Below are 23245 nucleotides of genomic sequence, written 5' to 3'. Positions count from 1 at the left end.
AATTTATTTTTTGAGTGAAGCAGTTAAATACCAGAGCAGTCGTGCTTTGTCTAATACCAAGGGAATTAACCCCTCTTCCCTCTCCTTATCCTCAGGTTCAGTGGCAAATATGAGCATTTGTCAACAGCTCCTCGGGACATCATGAGCTTGCTGGAATCTGGACCACAGAGCACTTGCAATAGCGCTTTCTAAATTTCAATTTCATTTAAATGAAAGAAAAATAGTCCTCTGGATCAATTGTAGCAATGGCTAGCAAAAGGAAATCCACAACTCCCTGCATGATACCAGTAAAAACACTGGTGCTTCAGGAGACCGAACAGGATGCTGGAGAAGATGATCGTGAAGGAACACAAGCAGAGGCTCCCGCAGAAGGACCAGCAGCGAGTGATGCTGGGGCCAGCACCAGTAACAATGGAGCTTTGTCCAACGGGCACCGCGGCATTGCCGACGGTGACACTTACATCTGCAAGCCTTGTGACTTTGGATCTCAAGACCTTCACCAGTTCTTCGGGCACTTGGACTCTGAGCACTCAGACTTTAGCAAAGACCCCGCGTTCGCGTGTGTCGGGTGCAGCTTCCTGGCCAACAGCCACGAAGGGCTCTCGCACCACAACGCCGAGTCGCACGCCGGCGAGACCAGCTTTGTCTGGAGGCTGGTGAAGCAGGACAGTCGTACAACCGTGGAGCAAAGTCTCTGTGAGGCCACCAGCAGCCATGAGCTGCCAGGAGAGGTCCCTGAGGAAGGGGCAGACGGCCAGTCTGAAATTATCATTACCAAAACCCCTATCATGAAGATAATGAAGGGTAAACCCGAGGCCAAAAAAATTCACACACTGAAGGAAAATGTGTCGAGTCAGTTGGGCGGTGAGTCAGAGGTGAAGGATGGAGAACATTCATTCCCAAATGGGTCCGTGCCAGTCAGCCAGCCCACTGCAAGTTCAACAAAGTCATCCCACATAGTGAATGGCTCCATCATAGGAAACGTGCCTGTTCTGCAGGCGGGTGTTGCACAACTTGTGTCACTGCAGCAGCAGCCCCCATTGCATCAGCAGCTCCCTACATCCAAGTCCCTTCCCAAGGTGATGATCCCACTGAGCAGCATTCCCACATACAATGCTGCCATGGACTCCAACAGCTTCCTGAAAAACTCTTTCAACAAGTTCCCCTACCCCACCAAAGCTGAGCTCTGCTACTTGACCGTGGTGACCAAGTACCCAGAAGAGCAGCTGAAGATCTGGTTCACTGCCCAGAGGCTGAAGCAGGGCATCAGCTGGTCACCAGAGGAGATTGAAGATGCCAGGAAGAAGATGTTCAACACTGTTATTCAGTCTGTGCCACAACCCACCATTACAGTGTTGAACACGCCCCTGGTTGCAAATCCTGGGACTGTTCCCCATCTTATCCAGGCGACTTTACCAGGCCACGTGGTGGGGCAGCCAGAGGGGACAGGGGGGCTGCTGGTCACGCAGCCCATCATGGCAAACGGGCTGAAGGGCACCAGCTCCTCCTTCACCTTGGCAGTGACTTCTGTCCCCAAGCCGCAGCCGGCGGCGCAGCACAGCACCGTGAGCTCCAGCAACACATCGGGGGTCAAGGTGGTCAACAGCGCCCAGTCCCTGCTCACCGCCTGCCCTGCCATCTCCTCGCAGACCTTCCTGGATCCCAACGTCTACAAAAACAAGAAGTCTCATGAACAGCTCTCAGCCCTCAAAGGCAGCTTCTGCAGAAACCAGTTCCCTGGCCAGGCTGAAGTCGAGCGGCTGACAAAGATCACGGGCTTGTCCACCAAGGAGATCCGAAAATGGTTCAGCGACAGGAGGTACCACTACAGGAACGTGAGAGGCGGCCGGGCCATCTTCCCTGGAGACAGTGCTCTTGATTCCCTGCCCGAAATCACCTTTGATGTCCCACCCAGAGGAGCTGAGCTGGGTCCCGCGGCGGCGGCGGCGGCCACGCCGGCTCCTCACCACCCACCACGACGGCAGTCGTGGCACCAGGCACCCGACTTCACCCCAACCAAGTACAAGGAGCGAGCGCCCGAGCAGCTGAAGGCCCTGGAGAGCAGTTTTGCCCAAAATCCCCTTCCTGCGGAGGAAGAGGTGAACCGCCTGAGGGGGGAAACGAAGATGACACGGAGGGAGATCGACAGCTGGTTCTCGGAGAGGAGGAAGAAGAAGGTGACGGAGGAGAATAAGAAACTGGAGGAGGTGGCTCAGCAGGAGGAGGAAGAGGCAGAGAATGGCGGCGGGGAAGGGGAAGACTCCTCGGATGAGCAGAGGGCCACGAGTGAGAACGGCTCAGTGGATGCCTCCGGCAGCAACCCCAACTCGGCGGAGCGGAAGGTGAGTCCCATCAAAATCAACCTGAAAAACCTGCGAGTGACCGAGTCCAACGGCAAAATCGAGGTACCGGGGACCGGCGCAAATGAAAAGGGGGACGGCAGCTCCAGCCGGCCGCCCACCCCTCCCAAAACCAAACTGAACTTCAAAAAAACGGCCCAGCAGCGGCATCTGCTGAAGCAAATGTTCGTGCAGACCCAGCGCCCCACGAACCAGGAGTATGACGCCATCGTGTCCCAGACGGGCCTGCCGCGGGCCGAGGTCATTCGCTGGTTCGGGGACAGCCGCTATGGCTACAAGAACGGGCAGCTGAAGTGGTATGAGAACTACCGGCGGGGGGTTTTCCCCCCGGGGCTGGTGGAGGTCAGCCCCGCCGGCCGGGAGGTGCTCGAGGACTACTACGAGAAGCACAAGGGGCTGCGGGAGGAGGACGTGCCCGGCCTCTGCGAGCGCGCCCGCCTCGGCGCCCAGCAGCTCAAGGTGTGGTTTGCGGTGAAGGCTGAGGAGGAGGGCAGGGGCTGCGGCCCCGAGGCGGCCGGCAGCCGGAAAGGGCCGTGCGAAGCCGGCGCGGAGGCGTCGGAGAGCAGCGAGGCGTGGGAGCCGGGCGGCCGGGAGGGCAGCGCCGGGACCCCCGACGCCCCCGGCCCACCGCCCGCCACAGGGCTGGGTAAGGCCCCTGCCTCGGCGTGGGAGGGCTCGGGGTGGCACGGGGCGCTGGGCCTCTCCGGTTTCGGAAGCAGCGAAGGGGTCGGTGTTTGAGCTTTAACTGAGGAAGTGGTGAGGAGCACGGTCTGTGAAAGAAAGGCACGAAGGAAGGAGAGTGAGGATGGTCTGGCAGGACGACACGAGCGCTACTGCCTGCCTGCCCTTTCCTGCCTTGGTCACTGCGTGCTGGCACCTCTCAGAAGCCAAATCCGGGCTTTATTTCAAGCTGGAGTAAAACTTTAGGAGTGTCCGGTCATTCTGCCTCCCCTGTGGGAAGATGGCCCATGGATTGATTTATTTATTTATTTGGGAAGAAAGGGGCCTGGCTTCTTGTCCTGTGCCGCTGGTTCCTTCCATGTCCTTGCCTGACCTCCAGCAGCAGACACAGCCCTGCCTGCCTCTCTCCTGCTTTCCAGATGTGCACATCCTTCTTTGGTGTGGAGAAAGGCTCAGGTGGTGAAGGTGGAGGCTGCAAAGGCAGGAGGGGACATGGAAGGAACTCCTCTTCCAAAGCTCACTCTTGGAAGGTGTGTGTCTGTGTGTGCGTGGTGGAGAGGAGAGGTGCTTTCCAAGCCCTTTGTGGGTTTTTCTGCAGTGCAGCTGGGGGCTGTTTCCTGCCTGGTAGGGTTCCCACCAGATAGAGATGGCCGAGTGCTGGCCCTGTCCTATGGTGGTCCACACACACAGCTCCTTAATGGCCAGCTGGGATCTTCTCCAGCCCCACTGCCTTGCTTTGGACCTTCCCATATATCTGCCGTGGCTGCAGGCCTTAAAAAATAATAATAAAAATCTAGTAAAATTCATTGCTTCCATTCCCATCTAATTTGGAGAAGGTGGAGCATGGGTTTGGATGGGTCCTGCCTTTGCTGCACATCCTGTGTGCTTTGCAGGGGAATGGTGGGTTTGGGGACTGGTGGGGGGACAGCTTTTGTGCTGAGGAGGAGGTGGCTGTGCCCCTGCTAGTGCCCTCTGAGCATGGCTTTCTGCCAGCCAGAGCGAGGGAGTCCTGTCAACCCTCGTGGCACAGAGGCAGGAGGTGCTTAGCAAAGGTGCATCCTTAGGGATGCAAAGCCAGCTCCATTCCCTCAAGGATTTTGGGCTTTCTGGCCCCTCTGAATGTTGCTAGCTCTTCTTTGCAGCTGACTATCAAGGCTCCTGACCTTGCCTATCCTGAGGCACTCCCTCCCTCCCTACCCAGCACCCCACCTGGATCAAGGCCAGGAGCATCTCTGACAACTCTGTTCTTTTTCAGAAACAGACTGAACTCAAACCACCAGCCCCGGAGGATCCGCTCTTACCCTTGAGAAGAAATTTGTGATCTTTAAGAAACCCATGGGCCGGCCTGATGCAAGCCTGAGGCGCAGGACGTAGTGATGAAGCACTGCCATACATGAGACCTTTGAGCACAGCACACGAGACAGCACAGGCACAAACTGGGTGCTCGGTGCTGAGCTCTCGGTGGCCCAGCTGAGGAGACAGCTGGGAGCTCACACCCAGGAAATAGGATGCTCCTGTTTGCTTTCCAGTGACAGACTTTCAGATTTCATATTCATATACCGATGCCTACAGCTGCCTATACAAGCATAACAAATCTCAGACATTGTGTAAACAAAGTCATTGTTTAGATATGGACTATCATGGCATAGTAGTTGTTTCTTTTTCCTTTTTTTTTTTTTCATCTGTCTGTTAAGGTGTTTGTTCTCTAAAGGTTGGCATGGCTGCATACATCCTCTCTGCCTTTTCTGGTCCTTAAACCCTGGTAGTGAAGGGCTTTGTGGGCACACAGGTGTGAGTGTATTATGAAAGGGAAGGGATTTGAGAAGAAAACTGCCAGTCTTGAATTTGAGTGAGATTCTCATCCCTCCAGATGAGGTTAGTGTGAGCATTGCATACCCTCTGATAAGCAGCAGCTTCCCAGACCTGGGGAGCCCGGGAGATGGAGTTTGGTATCATTTGTCCCTTGCTGACTAGAACACTTTACCCTGTGCTCCTGGAGACTGACTGTAACAGCCTGTTAAATCTCCAAGTCTCTCTTTAATCTCAGAACTAGCACATAATAATTTTTGCATCCTGACCTGGAATCCTTTTCATTGTTTGGAGAGAACAGTCTGTTCTTCAGAGAACAAATGCAGAGTCACAGTGTGGCTGTGAGTGGTTCAAGTCATTGTTGTCTCCAAGGCAGCGGCTCTGCTGCCATTGGGAAGTTTCCTTCTTGCAGCCCTACATGGCAGATGCTCCTACAGCACTGCTGGTGATTTCAAGTGTTTGATCCAGTTCTTTTTGTTATTCTTTTCTTATTTTTTCCCCCTTTTTTTTCCCTTTTTTTCCCCAGGCCATGTGCAATAGTTCTGGCAAAAGAGCAAAATAAATTTCCCAGTTATCCTGCCTGGTACCTGTCCATTTTTAATGCGTGTTGTCTTGGGTGGTTGCTGTGCGATGCAACTGCTTGAACATTTTTGCTTTAAATATTCTTTTCTAATAGGAAACAAAGTCTAGAAGGGAAACTCTTGAGCTGAATAGTCCAGCTAAATGCTGTGTCAGATGATTCTGTCACAAACTAATCAAATCCCAGCTCCAAATTGGTTCCATGTTTTGCCTTCACTTTTGCTCTTCCAAGGCTATTCCAGAAATTGACTGCCTTTGAGTGGTTAGAAACTGCATTTAAATTTCTAGTTTGAATTAATTCATGGCTGGTTCATTCCTGGTTTGTTTTGGAGCCAACATTGTCCTTTAACTTAAATAGTTTTTGGTGTTTATCTGCTGATGTATTTATGGAGAGTAGTCACAGCTCCTTATTTTTTGCCAAGCCAAGTCAGCCAAACTTTTTCAGTAGAAGGTTTTTATTTAGTGAGAGCTTTTTAATGTGGGAGACTTTATTGTTAGTGGTAAATGATATTTATTAGGAGAGTGGGTAGCAAACCCCAAAGGATCGGATCCAGAGATTTACAAAAAATCTGGTTTAAAACCAAAAAAGCTCTTTCAGAACCTCTTCCAAAGATGGTGTCTGATTTCTACCTTTAATTGCTCTTGCTTTTGCAATTCTTTCTTTGCCTTCTCTTCAAGAGGCCGCCTTGCTCAGCTGCTGGAAGGGGCTGTGGCTGCTCAGTGCTTTGGCAGAGGCTTCCCCTCGCCTGGTGGGATGTGCCTGAGGTCACAGGGTTCCCTGGCACACGCTGTGAGACCGTGGCCAGGTGTGACCATGTGCTCCAGATGGAGGTGACCACACGCCACAGAGAGTGAGGTGATGCCTTGGATGGGGCCACTGTGCATCCCATAGCCAGACCAACCATCCCACCACACTGTGAGCAGGGGTGGCACTGACCTGGAGTGGCCTGTGTGGCACCAGGCTCCCTAAATTTGCCCTGTGGAAGCACTGCTGATGGTCATGACACAGTTGGAGGCATGACCAGCAGCCATCCCACCTTGGCTGGTGAAGGCTCAGCCAGTGGCATCCCCATGGCTCTCTTTGGGGACCAGGGACAGCTGCCCTGTGGTGACAGCCCCAGGGCAATCCTGTGCACCCCAAAATATCAGAGAGGGTGGAAGAATCTGGGTGGTTCTAGAGCTGAAAGCAGATCTGGGAGTTGTGCAGCCTGAGAATATGGATGTATGTACAGTGTCACCTTCAGAGAACAAATACTCTCAAGGTAGGTCAATTTACTCTGTAGTGTCTATGTACATGCAGGTTTATTTAACTACACATATATACAGTTCAAATATGCCATTGATTCTTTATTGCATTAAGATGTACATTAAAAATGTACACTTTTACTAACTACTTGCTATATAAATACGTTGGAAGTGTAGTTTGCCCATTCAAGGTGATTTTCTGTGGGATTTTTGGTGTACACTTAAGGGCCTATGGCTGATTGGAAGAGTGATCCCCGCTCCATCTACAGGAATGCTTAAGGACTATGGTATGAACTGGTCCCTTCAAACCATGTTTTGATGCACTAGCTGAAATATTTTGCACTTGGATTGTGTTCAGCCAGTTTTCCAGAAAAATTGAAAAGAAGTCTTGTGAGCTAGAGGGAGAATTTCCCGGTGTACACAGAAAAACCAGCCTTGAGGGTTGGAAGCTGCTGAGGTTTTTGAGCTTTGTTTCCATGCATTCATACAAGCACAGCAGGAGTTTTCTTTCTTTTGGGTCGGAGGAATTTTAAAAAGTGGTTCCATGCAGACTCCCCTCGGACATGGCAACGGGGCTGGCAAACGCCTTTGCGTGGGGAGGGTAAGATTTAGAGACAAAAAAGAAATCAAAAAATGATCGAGTTCCCTTTCTAACTCCTACATTCCTTGTTATCTGCATTTTTTAGTTGACTTGAAATCTCCATAAAAGTATAAGCTGAAGATTTTTGAGGGTTTAGCTCTGTGGTCCTCTGTTCCTCTGCTGAGGAGGAGAAACAGGTGCCATCTCTGAAGAGACTCTGGTTTTGGTGCAGGACATTGGAAAAGTGTTTGCATCAAAAACTGAAAAGAAAAATCAAGAGGTGGCTTTACAGTCCCAGCAGCTCTTGTGGTGTTGAGAGGCTTAAGTGTCACCACAGTTCTTCACAGTGTGTGAATATTTATCATCATCTAATCAAAGATGACTCTTTTGACTTGAAAGGGGTGTAAGATCAAGGTGATGTAGCCAGCATCAGTAAGGAAGGGAAATTAAATTCTCCACCTCCATCCGCTATGCCTCAGCTTGGGCTTGGCAGGCACAGCAGAAACCATAAATTTTAATCCATGTGAATCTTGTTACTTATGTCTCCGAGGCTGCTTAGATTAAGGGCACAATCCAATTGCTTAATAACCCGAAACCCTGATTTGTGCTGGCCTGGCTTGCTCATGGCAAGGGCTGCTGGTTCTCCTGGTGCAGGGAACTGAGTTTCTTTATTCACTGATGTCAGCAGCCCCTGCCATGAGATTTCTAGACATTGTTCCACGGTTCATTTGGGTACTTTGTTTTTCAGCTCTGTAGTTAGCATCCTTGCAGTTTTGTGGGTTATTTTGTTTTTAGCAGAACACTAAACAAACCGTGGTCTACAGGCTGAGTGATGCTGCACATCAGGCCTGCAGCGTGGTGGGAAGATGGGCACAGGTGCTTGCAGGTACTTAGTGTGACTTCATGTCCCCTCCCTGAGTTGGTCACCAGAAGCCACCAGCAAAAGCAGTAGCTGCTGGCAGAGAAACACTGTAGTCCTTCACTTGGATGGAGGATGCTCACAGGGGAGCTGGAAGATACCTGCTGGGTTATTTTTTGTTACATGTACCCTGACAGTTCAAGAGAAGGAAACTCGTAGAAATAGGCTGGTTTTTCATTTAGGGTTTTGGGTATTTTATTTTAATTGGAAAGCAACACATTTTGGTTACCTGCAGAAGTGTTGTATTATTTTACCTGTAGCCCCTCTCTTACAGATGTAACAGAGGCAATCTGATCAGAAGCTGGCTCATTGGGAATCAGAAGAAAAAGATTATTTTCAGCACTTGGGCACAAAGTGAATGTGATGCTGCACATTCACATCAGGGTGACAGAATTTAACATGCTTGTAAACTTCTTTCCCCTGTTGCCCAGACAATTTTGGTTTTGTTCTCTTCAAATCAATGTCTTGATGTGATTCAGCTGACCTGTAAACCTCTGGTGTCACTTTTCAGCTGATCCCAAAACCAGCAGGGTAAGATTAGGCAATACAACACATGGAGGGGAACAAGGCACTTGCAGGCTATCCCTGTTCTTCTTTTTATTGGGAAATTTAGTTTATGCTGTGTGCTTTACTGGCAGTGGTGTGTGCCAGGAATGTTGGATTGGCATCACAAAACTTTAAAGCAGAGCAAGGGAGCTCTGTTATGTAAGCAGTGAATTTTTTGGAAATTTTTTCTTTAAATTTTGGGTTTTCTTGTTATGGCCCAAGTGTTCTGTTGGCTGACGTTTGGCACATTCTGGTGGCACAATTAAAGCCCCTTTTTCCCTGTACTGATGGGAGGTGGTGTTAGGAGGATTCTTGCTTACTGGTGCTAGTGAAGGTTGGGCTAGGAATCCATGGCATAGAAAATTTCTAGCTAAAATTGCACTTTCTCTCTGCCCCATCTGGCTCCTGGTGGTGTTATGGGTACGTGGCTGTGATTCCCCTTGCACATACTAACATTGCACTAAAAGAGAGACTTTGGGAACAGCGTGTTGATCACTTTGTTTCTAAGCAGACCACAAAGTCAGCCTAATGGGGTCTCTTTTTTTTTTTTTTTTTTTTTTTAATTATTGTTATTTAGAAATCATGCTGGTGCTGAATGACCTGGAATTTTTGCTTGGATTTATCCAAAGGAAAATGTAATTGTAGCTGCAACGGGACCTTTCATAAGGGTGGCCGGTGCAGTGAGGGAGCAGGGTGAGAGCTCTGCTGTGTAAAGCTGTCTTTGTACCGGGGAGGTGTGGGGGGTTCCAGGGGGTTGTTACTTTGGTTTTTGTTTTTGTTTTTTTTCAAGACCACAATTTTAAATGGTCACCTTGGCAATCGTGTGAAACAGGAAATAGTTTTTACTTTTGGTAAAGGTTTTAAAGAGGAAACAAAAAAAGAAGCTGCCTGTGATTGTGGGCTGTAGCTATTATTAGGGCTAGGGTAGCTTGTATGTGCTATGGACTTTACCTGCTCTTATTCTGAGGGCAAGAACTCCCTGTAGCAACAATGCCACTTCTGAGAAGTGAATGGCAAGATTCCCTTCCTTTTGTATATGTGGATGTGAGGGTGGGCGAGGGGAAGAGCTTGCTTGTACAGTTTGTTGAAATGAAACCAGACATTTTTGGTTGTTCCTAAATAAAGAGTGTAAAAGACAAACATGAGTCCACTGGTGCTTGCACTGGGGTTTGGGAGAGCCCAGGGTGGTGCCCTTAAGCCCAGGAATGGCTGTGCCTGCCTTCCAGCTGCTGGGTTGGGAGTGCTCCAGCACAACCTCCTTGTTTATTTTAAAAGAATGACAACTTTTCCATGGGGTAAGGCCATCAGTGAGTGTTCCAGCAGGATCCTGAGTCCAGACACCTCTGCCCTAGGGGTCCTTCTTCATCCCAGAGTTCTGTCCCCAGGCTGCCCCAGAAAAGCACGGGCAGCTGGAGCACATAACTTTGTTTTACACTTTTGAGTGAACAGCATAAAACCTGGGGCTGTTCCTGGTTATTTTTCCTCCACTAAAGCCAGGAGGAAGGAGGGAGCAGAGCCCTGAGGAACAGCTGCACCTCAGCTCTGCCCTGATCTGCAGGGCACAGACCACCAGACACCTGAGCCAGCACACATGTAATACTGACACTTTTATTGTCGTTTAAAGCTAGAGCGGCCCTGTAAATGTAGAGTTTCACTACTGGACCCTTCGGCAGTGGCTATACAGGTCAGATCTGGTGTCACCAGGACAGACAGAGGGGCTGCTGTGGTCACTGCAGTCACACCTGGCCCAGAGCCCTGGGACTGGACACAGCACAAGCTGGCTGCAAACAGGCTCCAGCAGCTGCACACGATCGGATTACAGGCAGAGCAGAGGCTGGATGGGGATTTTTTAGGTCTCTTCTTGTGATTATAGACAGTTTGGTCTCTCGCCTCTGGCAGCCTGTCCGCACCGACGCGCTTCTTTAAGGGCTTCGTGGTGAAGGTTGGTGGGTGCTTGGGGTTGGTTAGGGGTGGGGTCTATTTCCAATATTTTTAATTTTTTTTTAGTTCTCCACTTGAACACACTTCAGCAGAGAAACTGGAAAAGCTGCCTGAAAGTAGGCCATAGCAGTGCCGTTTCCATAGAAACCAGTTCACAGCGTGCTGTGAGATTCACAAGCACTGGAGGTGCTTTCGCCCGCCGGGATGGGCTACAGCCGGTTGTCCCCGTTGACCCGGGTCCTCCGCAGTACCCTGGAAAGGGGCACAGACAGGGGACACAGCTCAGCTCACCGTGGGATGGCCAAGGACAATGCTCTGCTGGTCTCCAGATGCCCACTGGAGGGAAGTGGAGGCTCAGCCACATCCGCCATGACTGGGGATAATGCCACCAGCTGTGGTGTCCCACCCTACTCCCACAGCAGTGACACTCCCACAAGCACAGGCGCGACTTGCAGCTCGAATTTAGGGTTTCCAGGCAGCAAACGAGGCTGCAGCTCCACTTTGGGTTAGGGGGAGGCTGCATTCATCTGCAGGGAGAATTGTGCTGCAGGGGAAGAGCTGAAGGAGCACTGGCCTCACCTTCGCTCCCGGCTCTCGAAGTGGTCAGCGAGCTGCTCTGGGGACACACGGAAATCCTCAAAAGGCTGCTGGTACCGCAACTCAAAGGACCCCTCTCTGCCTCTGCTTGCCAGCAGCTGGCTGGAGCCATCCCCTGCTCGTTCCCGTAGGGATGAAGCATTGAAGAGGTTTATTTCGCCATTTTCCTGCTTGGATGAGGAAGAAAATCCTGTAGTCAAGGGCTTGTGATATCAAAGTGTACATCCTGAAGTAAGGGCAGTTGTGGTGCAGGGCCCAGGCTGCCCTGCAGGGTGTTCAGGGCTCATGAGGGCTTGGGTTTTGCAATGTGCAGCTGCTCTAACAGCCATTGCTGGCTCCCACTAGCACTGTTTTAAATGAAGAAATAAAGAACCATCTGTCTCAGAAGGAGCCCTGCCCTCCCTTTATGCCAGCAGGGACAGCCCCAGGCCAGCCAGCTCTGTGATCCTCAGCTCAATGTCCCTGGAGCAGACAGCAACTGTGGCAAACCCACCTCCTCCAGCTTTTGCTGAAGGGATTTCCAGGCAAGTCAAACACAGTGCAGGCAGGACCGTGCCTCAAACACCCTGACTGCTGCAGGAGGCAGACCCAGTGCTTGCTTTCCTGCTGGGCATCACTATGGAGCAGCACTGGGAATTCAGCCATCCACAGGCACTCAGAGCAGGCACCACTGAGCCTCACTGCCCCAACTAGAGCAGGACAGGGGGCAGGGCCAGGCTGGGCTCACTGGCTCTCAGCTCTGCAGTGCAGTCACCTTCTCGTGTGTGCAGCCAGTCTCACCTTGCAAGGGAAAATGTCTATCTTGACAAGCAGAGAAGCCAGCTCCAGGTTCTCACTGTAGTTGTTCTTCAGGGGAACAGCTCGGAAACCTACGGCAGAGACAGCCCTGGTGTCACTCGCTGCACCGGTCAGCTGTCAGTGCCCTGGCACAGAGCTGAAGGGGTCCTTCTCCCACAAGACCCTTTTTCTCTTCTGCCAAGAGAAGCTGTGGCTGCCCCATCCCTGAAAGTGTCTAAGGTCAGGTTGGATGGGGCTCAGAGCCACCTGGGGTAGTGGAAGGTGTCCCTGCCCATGGTCGTGGGGCTGAAACAAGATGGCCTTTAGGGTCCCTTCTAATCCAGAGCAGTCTGATTCTGTGATCCTCCAAACCCCCAGATTTCCTTCAAAGTGCCAGGTGGCCCCAAGGGATGTTAGCAAAGGGCTCTGCCTTCCTTTTACTGGCTGGGGATGTGACCTGTCATGGGGACAGGAGGGACTGAGCCAGCCTGGAGCCCAACAATACCCTCCCATGAAACTCAGCATCCCCCTGGCTAACAGTGTGAATGGGTGAGAACCACCATGACCCCGCCCTGCTGTCCCAAGTGCTTCACCTGTCTTCAAGCCTTTCACCAGGAAGGTGGCCTGAGCCAGGAAGTTCTCATCGCTGAACATGTCCTCCTCGTAGACCACAAAGCGGAGGAAGGCAAAGTCAGGGTTGCTGACCTGGAAGTGGAACTGCTTCGGGGTCCAGAGAGGGTTCAGGCCATTGTCAGCTGTTCACAAAACAGAGCTGTCAGTGGGCAGCCCCACTGAGTCCTCCCACGGCTGATGCTGGGCTCGGGGGCAGCACGAGGGCAGCTCCCAGCTCAGTGCCAGGCTTTGCTGCAGAGCCCAGGGCTCACACCAGGATCAGGAGTGCTGGTGCATCCCTCTCCCTTCCCTTCACCACCCCACTCACCCACAATCTCTGTTTTCTGCTTGGCATTGTCGTACTCAGCACCAGACACCTCCACCTCCACAAAAGGACAAACGATTCCCCTTCCATTTTTGGGAAGGTGCCGGGCCCCCAGGACCTGAGCAGAGAGCAGGAGAGACTTGGTAACAGACAGGAACAAAGGGGGAAAAAATGTGTTTGCATACCAAGACATTTTCTTCCCAAATAAATCACCCCAGCTCTGCTAATTGGAGAAAGAAGCAGCAGAGCCAGCCAGCCCAGCCCAGCATCTTGGAGAGAAACAGCTCCCACCCCTTGAAGCTGCTATAGTGTTCTTGAGCCCCAGTTTGACTTGTAAGCCATAAAAAAAAGCAGTTGAACTGCTCCAGGTTCCTGCCTGCTGCCAGCACAGCCAGGCCTGGGCCACAGCATCCCTCCCCCAGCTTGCCAAGCTGGAGCTGGGCTCCCAGCCGAGCGCTGTTCCCTGCCAGGAGTGCTGCGCTGGACCCCCACATCCTTGCTGAAGCTTCTCAGCCCTCCTGCCTTGCTGCAAGGAGGAAAAGGAGCTGCTCTCCACCACTGCTCTGCCTCGTGTCTGCAGCACAGTCTGTGCTCCACTCAAATGACAACCTGCTTCCTCGCAGGAGAAAGCAATCGCAGCTCCCTCTTGCCCGTGGCCATATGTCGCTCCAGTGTGCTGTCGGCACGCTGCTGCTGCAGGGGAAGGACCTGCTGCCAACACTGCATCATGTGCTTTGAGTCATGCTGAGCTCGAGATGGCTTCTCCATCCATGAGAGCTGGCTTTGGTGGGGACAGCTGGCAGTTTTGCCAGAGAACAAGAGGATGAGCCTGTCTCTTAAAGGCGACAGTGACTGCATATGGCACAATGACTCTTGACACTTTGTGGTGGCAGCCACATCCTGAGGTGCAGGAAGAGCTTGGAAAACAGAGGGGACAGGGAATTTTTAGGGAGACAGTGGGCATGAGGTCCGTGGTGCACAGGGCACATGATGGGGTGTCCTCATGGAGAAGGGCTGTGGCTTTTTTAGGTGGGGTCACTCTGAAACAGAGGTAGCTGCACAGGAAACCTGTGAGCACCTAAAGGCAGGATCTCCACTTCATCCTCTCCAAGGTCTACACCAGCTGAAGGGACTGCCAAGGGAGACTTGACCCATAGCTTGGTTCCAAGACTACAGGGAATACCTGTACAGGCTACTGGACCCCTCTGATCTAAACATGAAATCCAGCTGGTTTGGCACAGCCTCCAAGAGCTTTGCCTGGTGAGCAGTCCCATGTCCCTGCAGAGCCTCTGCTGTGCAGCTCTGAGAGCTGACAGGAACAATACAGCCTCAGTTCCACCATTAGGGAAGTAATAAAAACTCACCAAGCATCCAAAGCCCATCCTTTGGCACCCCCCCACCCTCAGCACAACACAGAAATGGCCTGAAAAGTTTGCCCTGACCTCCAGCATCCCTCCAAGAGGGGCCATGAGCAAGGGGAAATGGAAACATCGAGCCTGGAGCAACTGAGTGACAAGGAAGGGACGAGACACGGCTCTTGTGTTGCTAGCCTGTGGATGCAGTCCCAGCCAGGCTCTGGGGATGGGGTTGCCACCTCTGTGGCTCATGGATGCCATCTGCTGGCACTGGGACCTGGACAGGAGGAGTCCTGGGGAGAGCATCCAGGGATGCCCCTGCTGCTCCTCTCCAGGCACCCTGAGCAGCACCTGTGGGTGCCCTTCTTCAGCAAGGGCTCTCCCAGTCTGTGCTGTGGGACAGGGGTTGAGGGGGTTTGCTGAGGAGCCCAGAAAAAACATTCTCTCACCCCAAATCTGGAATAAACACTGGGATCTGATCCTGCATTCCCCCATACCAGGAGGAGGTACTGACCTCAATGGAGATGGAGAGCGGTTCTGTGCCCCGCAACGTGCTCTTGTCAAAGGGGTCAAAGACGTCGTCCCTCATGTTGGTTGGCTGCAGGACATACCCACACTGGCCACTGGACATGAACAAGGCCTGGTTCATCTGCATGGGCTTGTCTGGAAAGCACAGGCAGGAGATACAGAACATGAAAGAGGCACTTTTCACAAGCTGGATCATCACCCATTGATGCTTCACAGGAAGCCCTTGGCAATGCTGAGCAATGTGTCCCCACTGCAGCCTGTGCACGTGTCAGGGCCATGAGGTGACTTCTCATGCACAATCTACTCAGTACTCCATGGGTCATCCTCCTCTTTTCCGCCTGCTTTTTGCAGCTTTCCTTGTGCTGACTGTAGCTTTTGCCAAACCCCCTGTGAGATGCTTGAATTCACAGAAGGAATGAAAAAGCCGGCAGGAGAAGAGGCAGGTCGATTGCTGGTGTGCCGGTGAGCTGAACAGGCTCACAGCAGGGCTTGGCAAAGGCCAGGGAAAGGAAGGCTGGACTGCACAGCAGGAGCAGGAATGGAAGCTGGGGAAAGGCAAGAGCAGCCAGCTGGACTCAGACCATGCAAGCAGCTGGTGCCCCAAGCCTGAGGCTGCACCATCCCCTTTGGCACCTTCCCTGCCTGCCGTGCTTGTCACCAGGGACCTGGGAGAACTCCCTGCCTCCTCTCCATTTCCTCTCGTCCTCATGGCACAATTCCCAGCCTCAGCCCAGTTCCTTGGCTCAGCCCAGCCCTCTGGAGCATATTAACCCAGGTCTCACTGCCTGCAGAGCCCTTCCAAGACCCAGAGCCCCTCCCAGCCCCCCAGCTGCCAGGAGCAGGTGGCTTGGAGGGGGCACAGGGCACTCCCAGGAGCCAGCCTCCCCTCCCTGCCTGCTGCCCTCACCTGGGGTCTGGAAGTTGAGTGCCACCAGCTGGCTGCCACAGATCCACATGGGCAGGGGGTCATAGTTGGAGGAGTCGAGGCGCTGGCCCTTGGGGTAGATGCGGGAGAGCTGCAGGCGGTTGTACTGCAGGAACTTCTTGCCCTTGATCTTGTTGACGTACTTCTCCGCCTTGGTCTCGGGAAAGGAGGACATGTCTCGGTAACAGGCCCTCTCTGTGCCGATCTCTGGGAGGGGACAGCACTGTGTAAGCCAGCAGCACACTCCCTTTGCTGACACCTAATCCCCAGCTCCTTCCTCACACCATCCTGTCACCCCTGGCACAGCCACCAGCGCTGTGCAGACCCTGCTCTGCCCCAGTGGGTGTTTGCCAGGTGCCCAACACCAGTGACTGAGAGCACCAACACAGCTCCCACTGACCAGGCACGATGCTCCCCAGCCCCACTCTCTCAGCAGCTGCTCTGGGTGCTGACAGACCCCAGCAACAGAGGGACAGGGAAGGGAACTCGGACTCTCTGGAGCTACCCAGAGCTCCAAGGTAAACTGGTGATTTAGACACCTTGGGCATCTAGCCTCTGCTGAGATCTAGCCAAAGCAACCCCTTGTGGCACACCACAGGGTCTGTAATGCCACAGTGACTGCCTTTGATGGCCACCAGCTCAGCAGATGCTCACTCTCTTCATCAAAGGGCACAGGCCGGCAATAGACCACCAGTTCTGAAAGCTCCAGGGCAATCTTCTTTCTCCTCTCCATCATCTTCCCTTCAGAAAGCTGCCAAGAGAGGGTGAGAGAGGTGTCAGGCCAGGTAGGAGCAGTGGTGATAGATGATCCAACTCATAAACTGACCCTCACTGCTGGGTGTGGCTCCTGCCCACACTGTGGGGACCACCAGCAGATCTGCCATGTCTGCATGGGGAACATCTCACAGGTAGGGCCTGGATGGGTCCTACATCCTCCCCAGAGCAGGACTAGCATTGGTACCAGCACAGGGCATCTGTGGCCTTGCCACCCTCCACAGATGGAGACTCCCCACTTCCTGAGGCTGAGCACCCAACCAGATGTCCAATCTTCCCAAATATCCAGCCTGAACCTCCCAAGCCGTGTGGTCACCACCCCATGCCACATTGTCCAAGGTCACAGGCTGTCATCTCACCGCCCCCCTCCAGCCTCCAGCTGCTCCTTGGCTCCTGGAAAATGCAGCACTCAGCCAGGAGATGCCTCCTCCCCTGCCCCAGATTCCCCAGGCTCACCCTGGCATCAGCTGTCTGAGCTGCCTCCCGGATCTTCTTCACCCAGTCCAGCAGGTCCTCGTGCGTGTCGGCTGCCACGTCCAGGGACAGGCGTGACACCGAGGACATGCTGATGGAGAAGACGAAGAGGCGGTTGTTCTTGCCCTCGGGGCGGATGGCTGTGTGGGACAGGCAGCAGAGGACAAGGTCACAGCAGGTGCTGAGCCAAGCCCTTCACAGGGAGGAAGGGAGAAGACAGACTCCTGGCTACCCTGGCACTCTGCAGCTACAGCAAACTCCCATTTCTGGCCACTGGAGACAACCAATGGAGCCCAGCAAGCAATCAGTGAGGGGCTGAGAAGCCTCCAGGGGCCTTTGCAATGCCCCCTCCCTGGCACTCACCGATCTGGCAGGAAGGCACATCCAGGACTCCTCCCAGCAGGTCTCCCAGGGGGCTGTTCTCATCCAGCTGCTGCTGGGAAGGAAGCACAGCAGGATGGCGCTGGGCACAGTGGGCAGAGCAGCCAAGCTCGGGGGGCACACACCCTCTCTGCTGCTCTCATGGCCATACTCACCTCCCGCTCTGGCTCCAGGCTAGTGGGACTTGTAATTTCCTCTACATAGTTGGAAGGGAACCACAGCTGCTTTTTGCCACCATAATCTCCTCTCCACCTGGAAGGGAGGGAAGGGGCAATGTCAGCATGTGCCATGGGAGCCCAGAGTATTCTGACTGGGGGGTGAGGGGAATAGGCAGCTCTTCCATCATCTGCTTTTAGGGTTTGTGAGGCTCTGGAACTGTGCAGCTCATGGGTAATCCCCAGACAGACCCACTCCTAGAGTGGACACACCTTTGTGTGGGTGGTGACAGCAAGGTTTGACTGTATCCCCCAGGAAAAAGGGAGGCTCAGGACCAACTCACCAGCCTCCTTCCTGCTTCTCCACATTCTGGATGATGGCATTTTTGGTGAAGGTGAGCTCATCCTCCCTCTGTGCCTTGTAGTCAAACAGGGCTTTGACTGCACACTGCAATGAGGAGGGGTCCCATGAGGCTGGGCAGGGAATGAACATGTGGACAATGAGCCCACAGGATGAGAGATCAGCTCCCACCACAGATGTGTTTGCTGAGGGGCTGTGAGGCACTTCATGTGCAGGCAGACAGCATCCAGCCCTGCTGCCAGAGGCTGCCAGACCCTAGTGACACCTTGCTGAGCAAATCAAGGCTCCCATTTATGCCAAAGCAGAGCTCACAAAGTCTGGTATGGCCCCACACAGGCACTCTCTTCTGTCCCAAGAGCCTCTGATGGGCTTAGTTTGGAGAGCTGAGAACAAGATGCAGCCCAGACTGGGAACCTGTAGATTCAACCCCCACTGTATCTCTCCTCATGGTCTAGAAACAAGTGTGCAAATTAATACAGCTCTTGGAAAATAAAAAGTCCCTTGCTAAACCCTCCATCCCCACAATTTGTTTTGTGCCAAACAGTGAGAGTGTACCTTGAAGGTGGGCATGGGGTTGGCTTCCACATAGAACCCAGGATGGCGTCCCTCGTACAGGGCTCCATAGTCAGGCTCCTGTGGAAGCAAAGGGACAGTGGTTACAGCAGTGACTGCAGGAGAAAAGGTTCCCTCCCTTGGGGTAGGTGGGAGAATGCCCCAGGAAGACACAAGACCAAAGATGATGCTGCAGACAGCAAACAGCAGCCCAAACCTGGCTCAGAGGGGCAGTACCAAACTCTGCTCAAGTGTCAGGAAGCCCCAAGATGTGTGGGCTGCAGAACACCGAGATGGTTCACACACCACCACCTCGAGGTATCAGCTCAGAAATGACCTGTTCATCATCCTTTGGCTCCTGAACTCACCGCTGTCCCGATCTTCTCCAGGGTCTCCTCGTTGATGGGGTAGCGCAGCTTCATCTTGCGGTACAGCGGGTGCTTCTCGTAGTAGCTGATCAAATCCACCAGGCTCTCGAACTCAGAGTTGCCCAGCAGCACAGTCTGGCCCTCCTGCTGCACCCGGCAGTGCTTGATCTTCCCTTCTGCCCTGGAGGGAGGAAACACAGGGAGAAGCCACTTAGCACCTGACAAGAGAAGGTCAAAATAAAGACACCAAGGAGAAGGTGCCCCTAGTGCGTGGCTGAGCACAGCCATCTCCCACTGGAAGATGGGAGGAAGGGCAGGATCTCAAGGACTTATTCCAAGGGCCATTCCAGAGGAAGAGGAGTCCGGGGGGGCTCAAGTCTGGCTGATGGCACCTCTCCTGCTCTCTCACACACTGCAGCATCCCAGCATCCCACACTGCACACATCTCCAGCAACACCACCCCTGTATCAGGGACACACCTGAAGGAGATGGCGTAGGAGCTGGGCTCGCTCCTCTTGCGCACCAGGAAGGCTCCGTCACGGGGCACCCGCATCAGCATGTGCTCGGCTTGGGCCCGCGTGAGGTTGGCGTGGTACCACCTGGCAGGGGAAACACGGCTGTGCACAGGTCACACACACCCAGCCCACCCCACAGCTTGGCCAGCCCTCCAGCCCCTTGGATCATCTTGAATCCTTCAGAGGAAGACAGCGACTGCAATGGGACAGGCAGGATCAAAGCTCTTTGGTGAGGTGTGGCATGGGCAAGGGCACCCCAACCAAACCCAGCAGCTCTGTGCTCTGCACTGAGCCTCCATGGCACTCAGCTCCATGAACAACAAAGCTGGCCAGCATGGCTGCTGTGACAGAGCTCTGTAGGGAGCAAGTGCGGACCAGCAAGGGAGGAATGGTTGAGGAGAGATCTGGGAGAGCTTCCACCAGTGTCCCGGCTGTCCAATGGACACGTGCACTCACTCTTTGCTCTCGTGGGCATTGGTCTGCGGCACTGGCTCTGTCAGCCTCATCTCAAACTCATTGCACCTCAGTGGCACCTCCTGGTAGTGTGTGATGAGGTCGTAGAGGCTGTCGAACACCAGGTTGTCCGTCAGGAAGAACTTGGGGCTGCCGGCGTCCTGCCTCGAGTGGATCCGGCAGTGCTGCACCTTCCCATTGCGCCTGCGGAACAGGCAGGGAGGGGAGGGCTAAGCCATGGCTGTTTAGCACCTGCCTCAGGCACAGCTCCAGCCTGATCATGGCATTCCTGCCCCACAGGAGAGTGATGCATAAGGATCCCAAGAAACTTGACCCTTCTGCACTGGGACAGGGAGCTGATGTGATGCTGGGGCACAGAAACAGGGGAGAAACTGCTCACAGGCCACCCAGGAATGATACCCCACCACTGAAGAAAAAGTCAAGAGCAAACAAGCCCCAGAGCAACAGAGCAGTGGACTGGTGCTGGGGCCCTCACCAGAAGGAGAGGGTGTAGTCTCCCACGAAGGTCTCGCTCTCCCTGACAAGGAAGGAGCCGTCGGGGGCCCCTGTCTCGATGCAATATTCCGTCAGCAGCCGCTCCGCGATGTGCCGCCCGTCACGTCCCGCTCCCAGCTTCCCGTGGAACCACTTCTCCGTGGAGTGAAGCTCAGTGCTGTTGCTCACCTGGCAGGGGGAAAAAGCCATCATCTTGGGTTACCGAGGGCAGGCTCATGGTGCTGGATTCTGCTTTGCTCAGGTGTATTCCAGCTGGGAGCAGGGAGCTCCTGAACCAGCTCCCATCCTTCCCACCACAGGATCTCCCCCTGAAGTCAGCTGGCAATGGCAATGCTCAGCCCCTTGGGCAGTCAAGTCCTTTCCTTAGGGAACAACTCAGTCACACAGGAGAGCCCTCACCTCCTTTTGCTCTTCCTCATCCTCGTTTCCTTGGTCACTGGTTGTCTCCCCAGAATAATAGATCTTGCTGCTGGTCAGCACAAAGTAATGTGGGTTCCACTCCTGCAAGGAGACAAACTCTGGCAAAGAGACCCCTGGGGAAGCACCAAGCTGCCCACCACCCACCCATGGGATCATCTCTTCCTGACCAGCACAGGCAGGGAGGGATGATCAGGTTTGTGAAGGACAGCCACCAGCACTGATTCCAGTGAGTCACAGGAGCTTCCAAGACAGCCCCCAGATCTGAGGCATGGATTTATCAGTAACAAAAAACCCAGCATGTGACAAATCACACTGCAAACACTCCAATACTTAATAAAAGGAGATGACCAAATGAAGAGCAAATCAATGCAAAAAGAAAACAGTGTGCATGGACTCAGCCCAGGGGCAATCTGAAGTGAAGATACCAGAGATAGTTATGTGGATTTACCATTGCACTTCACTGCTTTTTAACAAAAACATGTTCCATTTGCATGTGGCTTTGTCAGATAGATCCTCAGCAGAGTAAAGCTGCTGAAGGTGGGCTGTGAGTAAATGCACACAGCAGTGAACACCTGGTGATTTGTAAAGCTAAACCCTTGCTTAGGTGTATCAAATGTGCACTTGGCAGGAGACAGGGCTGGAAGCACAGCCATCCCCAGAAATTCCTGCAGCACAAATCACAGGCTGCAGTGCCTTGGCCCAGAGCTCCCTCTAGCTCAGGCTTCTGCCTCTAGCAAAGGCCCACAGGAGATTCCTAGGGAAGACCATAACATGTCCCCAGCCTTCAGGGACACCTGGGAAACCAGACAGACCAAGAGCCTCTTCAATCACCTGCACCACAGCCCTTCCTTCCAGCACACACAGAGCATGTGACAGAGCCACCACGTCACTGAGGGAGCCCTCAGAGCAGGGACTGGGTCACCATGGCACAGACATACGTGATTGATGGGGTCTTCCAGGTAGAGGATCCCATTCTTGATGGAGTTGCTGATGTCATTCTCTGAGTACATCACAGACGTGGGCAGCTCCTCATAAGCGCTGCCCTCCGCCAGCTTCTTGTGCTGTGGGATGAGAGAGGGGGACGAGCACCTTGAGGGGAGCAGGCACCCAAAAAGCAGCATAGGTTTCCCAGTGGACAGCCCTGAAAGTCCAGGTCTGCTGCAGTGGGATCCTCCGGATTAGAATAAACAAGACCCATGCCACAGGGATCACCAAACAGCACTGAAGTCCCACCCCTGCTTCCCAAAGGTGATTCCTGAAACAGAAATACCAGCCTCCCCCATGCCCTCAAAGGAAGGCAGCACCCAGCTGCTCATTTCCCACTAGATTCTCTGAAGCAAGAGAGCTTTTCAGAGCTTTTCTGTGTCCAATTGTTCTTAGCATCAGCTCTCCACTTCCACCCCTGCACTGCCAACCATCCCCTTCCAAAGGCAGCTGCCTTCAGTTCCACACTCTCACCCTATTCCCTCACTTAGGAGCCTTCCTGGGAAAGGGAATTCACCTTGATGAGAATCTTCCTCTTGAGCTGGTTTGGAGATGGAAGGCCATCAGCAGAAATATCAACTGGTTTGGTCAAGAGCATGTCCCCAAAGACCTTCTTGAAATTCTGAGCCATGTTCCTCTGCTGAGCAATGCTGCAGTGGTCCTCAATGGACAGAATGACGGGGAAACTAGGAGAAGGAGCAGAGCCATCAAAGCCAGCCATGGGATCTGGATGGAACCAAGGATTTCTGAGCTCTGTCTCAAAGCCTGGCCTCTGTGCCTCCAGGAGCAACTCACATCAACAGCCATCTGTGCTGCCATGAGCACTCAGTGTAGCCACTCTCCAGGAATGCACAGGGTGGAGAAGGACTGGCAAACCACTGGGGTTTACCCAAAGCCCTCCCTGCCACAACAATTTTCTGGGAAAAATCTCCCTTTGGCTGGGAGACATCACATGCTTTCTTCCCACCACATCCAGGCCTTGTGCTGCAGCTCTGGATAAAGTGAGCTTCACTTTGCTACAGGCCTGGCTCCACCCTCTCTCTGCTCTGCTAGCTGAAGTCCTGCTGTACTCACTCAGAGGTGACAAAGGCGTGCTCCTTGATAGTGACCAAGACATCAGAGAACTTGATCTTGGTGGTTAAGGTGTGCCCGTGGTAGATGACCGGCATGCCATCGGGACCATCCCAGCAATCCACTGAAAGAAACCCACAGGGGAAACTTAGCCCAAAGGCTGGAATAGAGGCAAGACATGGACCTGAGATGGACTGAGCCTGGTGCTGCTGGGAAATGTACTGGAAGGCAATAAAGGATCGAGGTGATCAGTGAAAGCCCTGATCTTTCTGTGGGACCTTGGGCACAGATCACCCAGTCCCACAAAGAAAACAACCTCAGCTCTTTCTGCCCATCATGGTGTTAACATTGCCACTGGCCATGCCAACCTTCAGCTCTGCCTTCCTTGCAAAGCCTCCCCTGAGCACCACAAGCTGTGGTGATGACAGAGACAGTGCTGGGT

At 53.3% G+C, this 23245-nt stretch overlaps 2 protein-coding genes across 9 annotated transcripts in view; one reads left to right on the top strand and one right to left on the bottom strand.

Moving 5' to 3' along the window:
• Positions 1–9859, top strand: part of ZHX3 (zinc fingers and homeoboxes 3) — a 46614-nt gene extending 36755 nt beyond the window's left edge. For 4 of the 5 annotated variants that reach the window (XM_033519048.1, XM_033519050.1, XM_033519049.1 and 1 more), the window contains 2 exons: positions 96–3006; positions 4297–9859. In XM_033519048.1, coding sequence (XP_033374939.1) covers positions 246–3006; positions 4297–4307 — 2772 coding nt within the window. In that variant the 5' untranslated portion in view covers positions 96–245 and the 3' untranslated portion in view covers positions 4308–9859. The remainder of the gene's footprint in view (positions 1–95; positions 3007–4296) is intronic. The other variant, XM_019008695.1, reaches the window with a different exon arrangement.
• A 448-nt stretch (positions 9860–10307) lies between these two features.
• Positions 10308–23245, bottom strand: part of PLCG1 (phospholipase C gamma 1) — a 41338-nt gene continuing 28400 nt past the window's right edge. The window contains exons 12-32 of one of the 4 annotated variants that reach the window (XM_015647575.3): positions 22807–22927; positions 22250–22418; positions 21687–21809; positions 20728–20829; positions 20309–20496; positions 19816–20016; positions 19324–19443; positions 18845–19025; positions 18480–18557; positions 17908–18011; positions 17564–17660; positions 17391–17463; positions 17010–17167; positions 16434–16530; positions 15762–15986; positions 14841–14989; positions 12975–13089; positions 12628–12789; positions 12038–12126; positions 11240–11427; positions 10308–10912 (exon numbers count right to left, since the gene is read on the bottom strand). In XM_015647575.3, coding sequence (XP_015503061.1) covers positions 10870–10912; positions 11240–11427; positions 12038–12126; positions 12628–12789; positions 12975–13089; positions 14841–14989; positions 15762–15986; positions 16434–16530; positions 17010–17167; positions 17391–17463; positions 17564–17660; positions 17908–18011; positions 18480–18557; positions 18845–19025; positions 19324–19443; positions 19816–20016; positions 20309–20496; positions 20728–20829; positions 21687–21809; positions 22250–22418; positions 22807–22927 — 2783 coding nt within the window. In that variant the 3' untranslated portion in view covers positions 10308–10869. The remainder of the gene's footprint in view (positions 10913–11239; positions 11428–12037; positions 12127–12627; positions 12790–12974; positions 13090–14840; positions 14990–15761; positions 15987–16433; positions 16531–17009; positions 17168–17390; positions 17464–17563; positions 17661–17907; positions 18012–18479; positions 18558–18844; positions 19026–19323; positions 19444–19815; positions 20017–20308; positions 20497–20727; positions 20830–21686; positions 21810–22249; positions 22419–22806; positions 22928–23245) is intronic. The other 3 variants (XM_015647577.3, XM_015647576.3, XM_015647578.3) reach the window with 3 other exon arrangements.

The sequence above is a fragment of the Parus major genome, chromosome 20, assembly GCF_001522545.3.
Source record: "Parus major isolate Abel chromosome 20, Parus_major1.1, whole genome shotgun sequence".
Taxonomy (NCBI): domain Eukaryota; kingdom Metazoa; phylum Chordata; class Aves; order Passeriformes; family Paridae; genus Parus; species Parus major.
The sequence above is the reverse complement of the archived record's forward strand: the minus strand, read 5'-3'. Positions and strand labels throughout refer to the sequence as shown.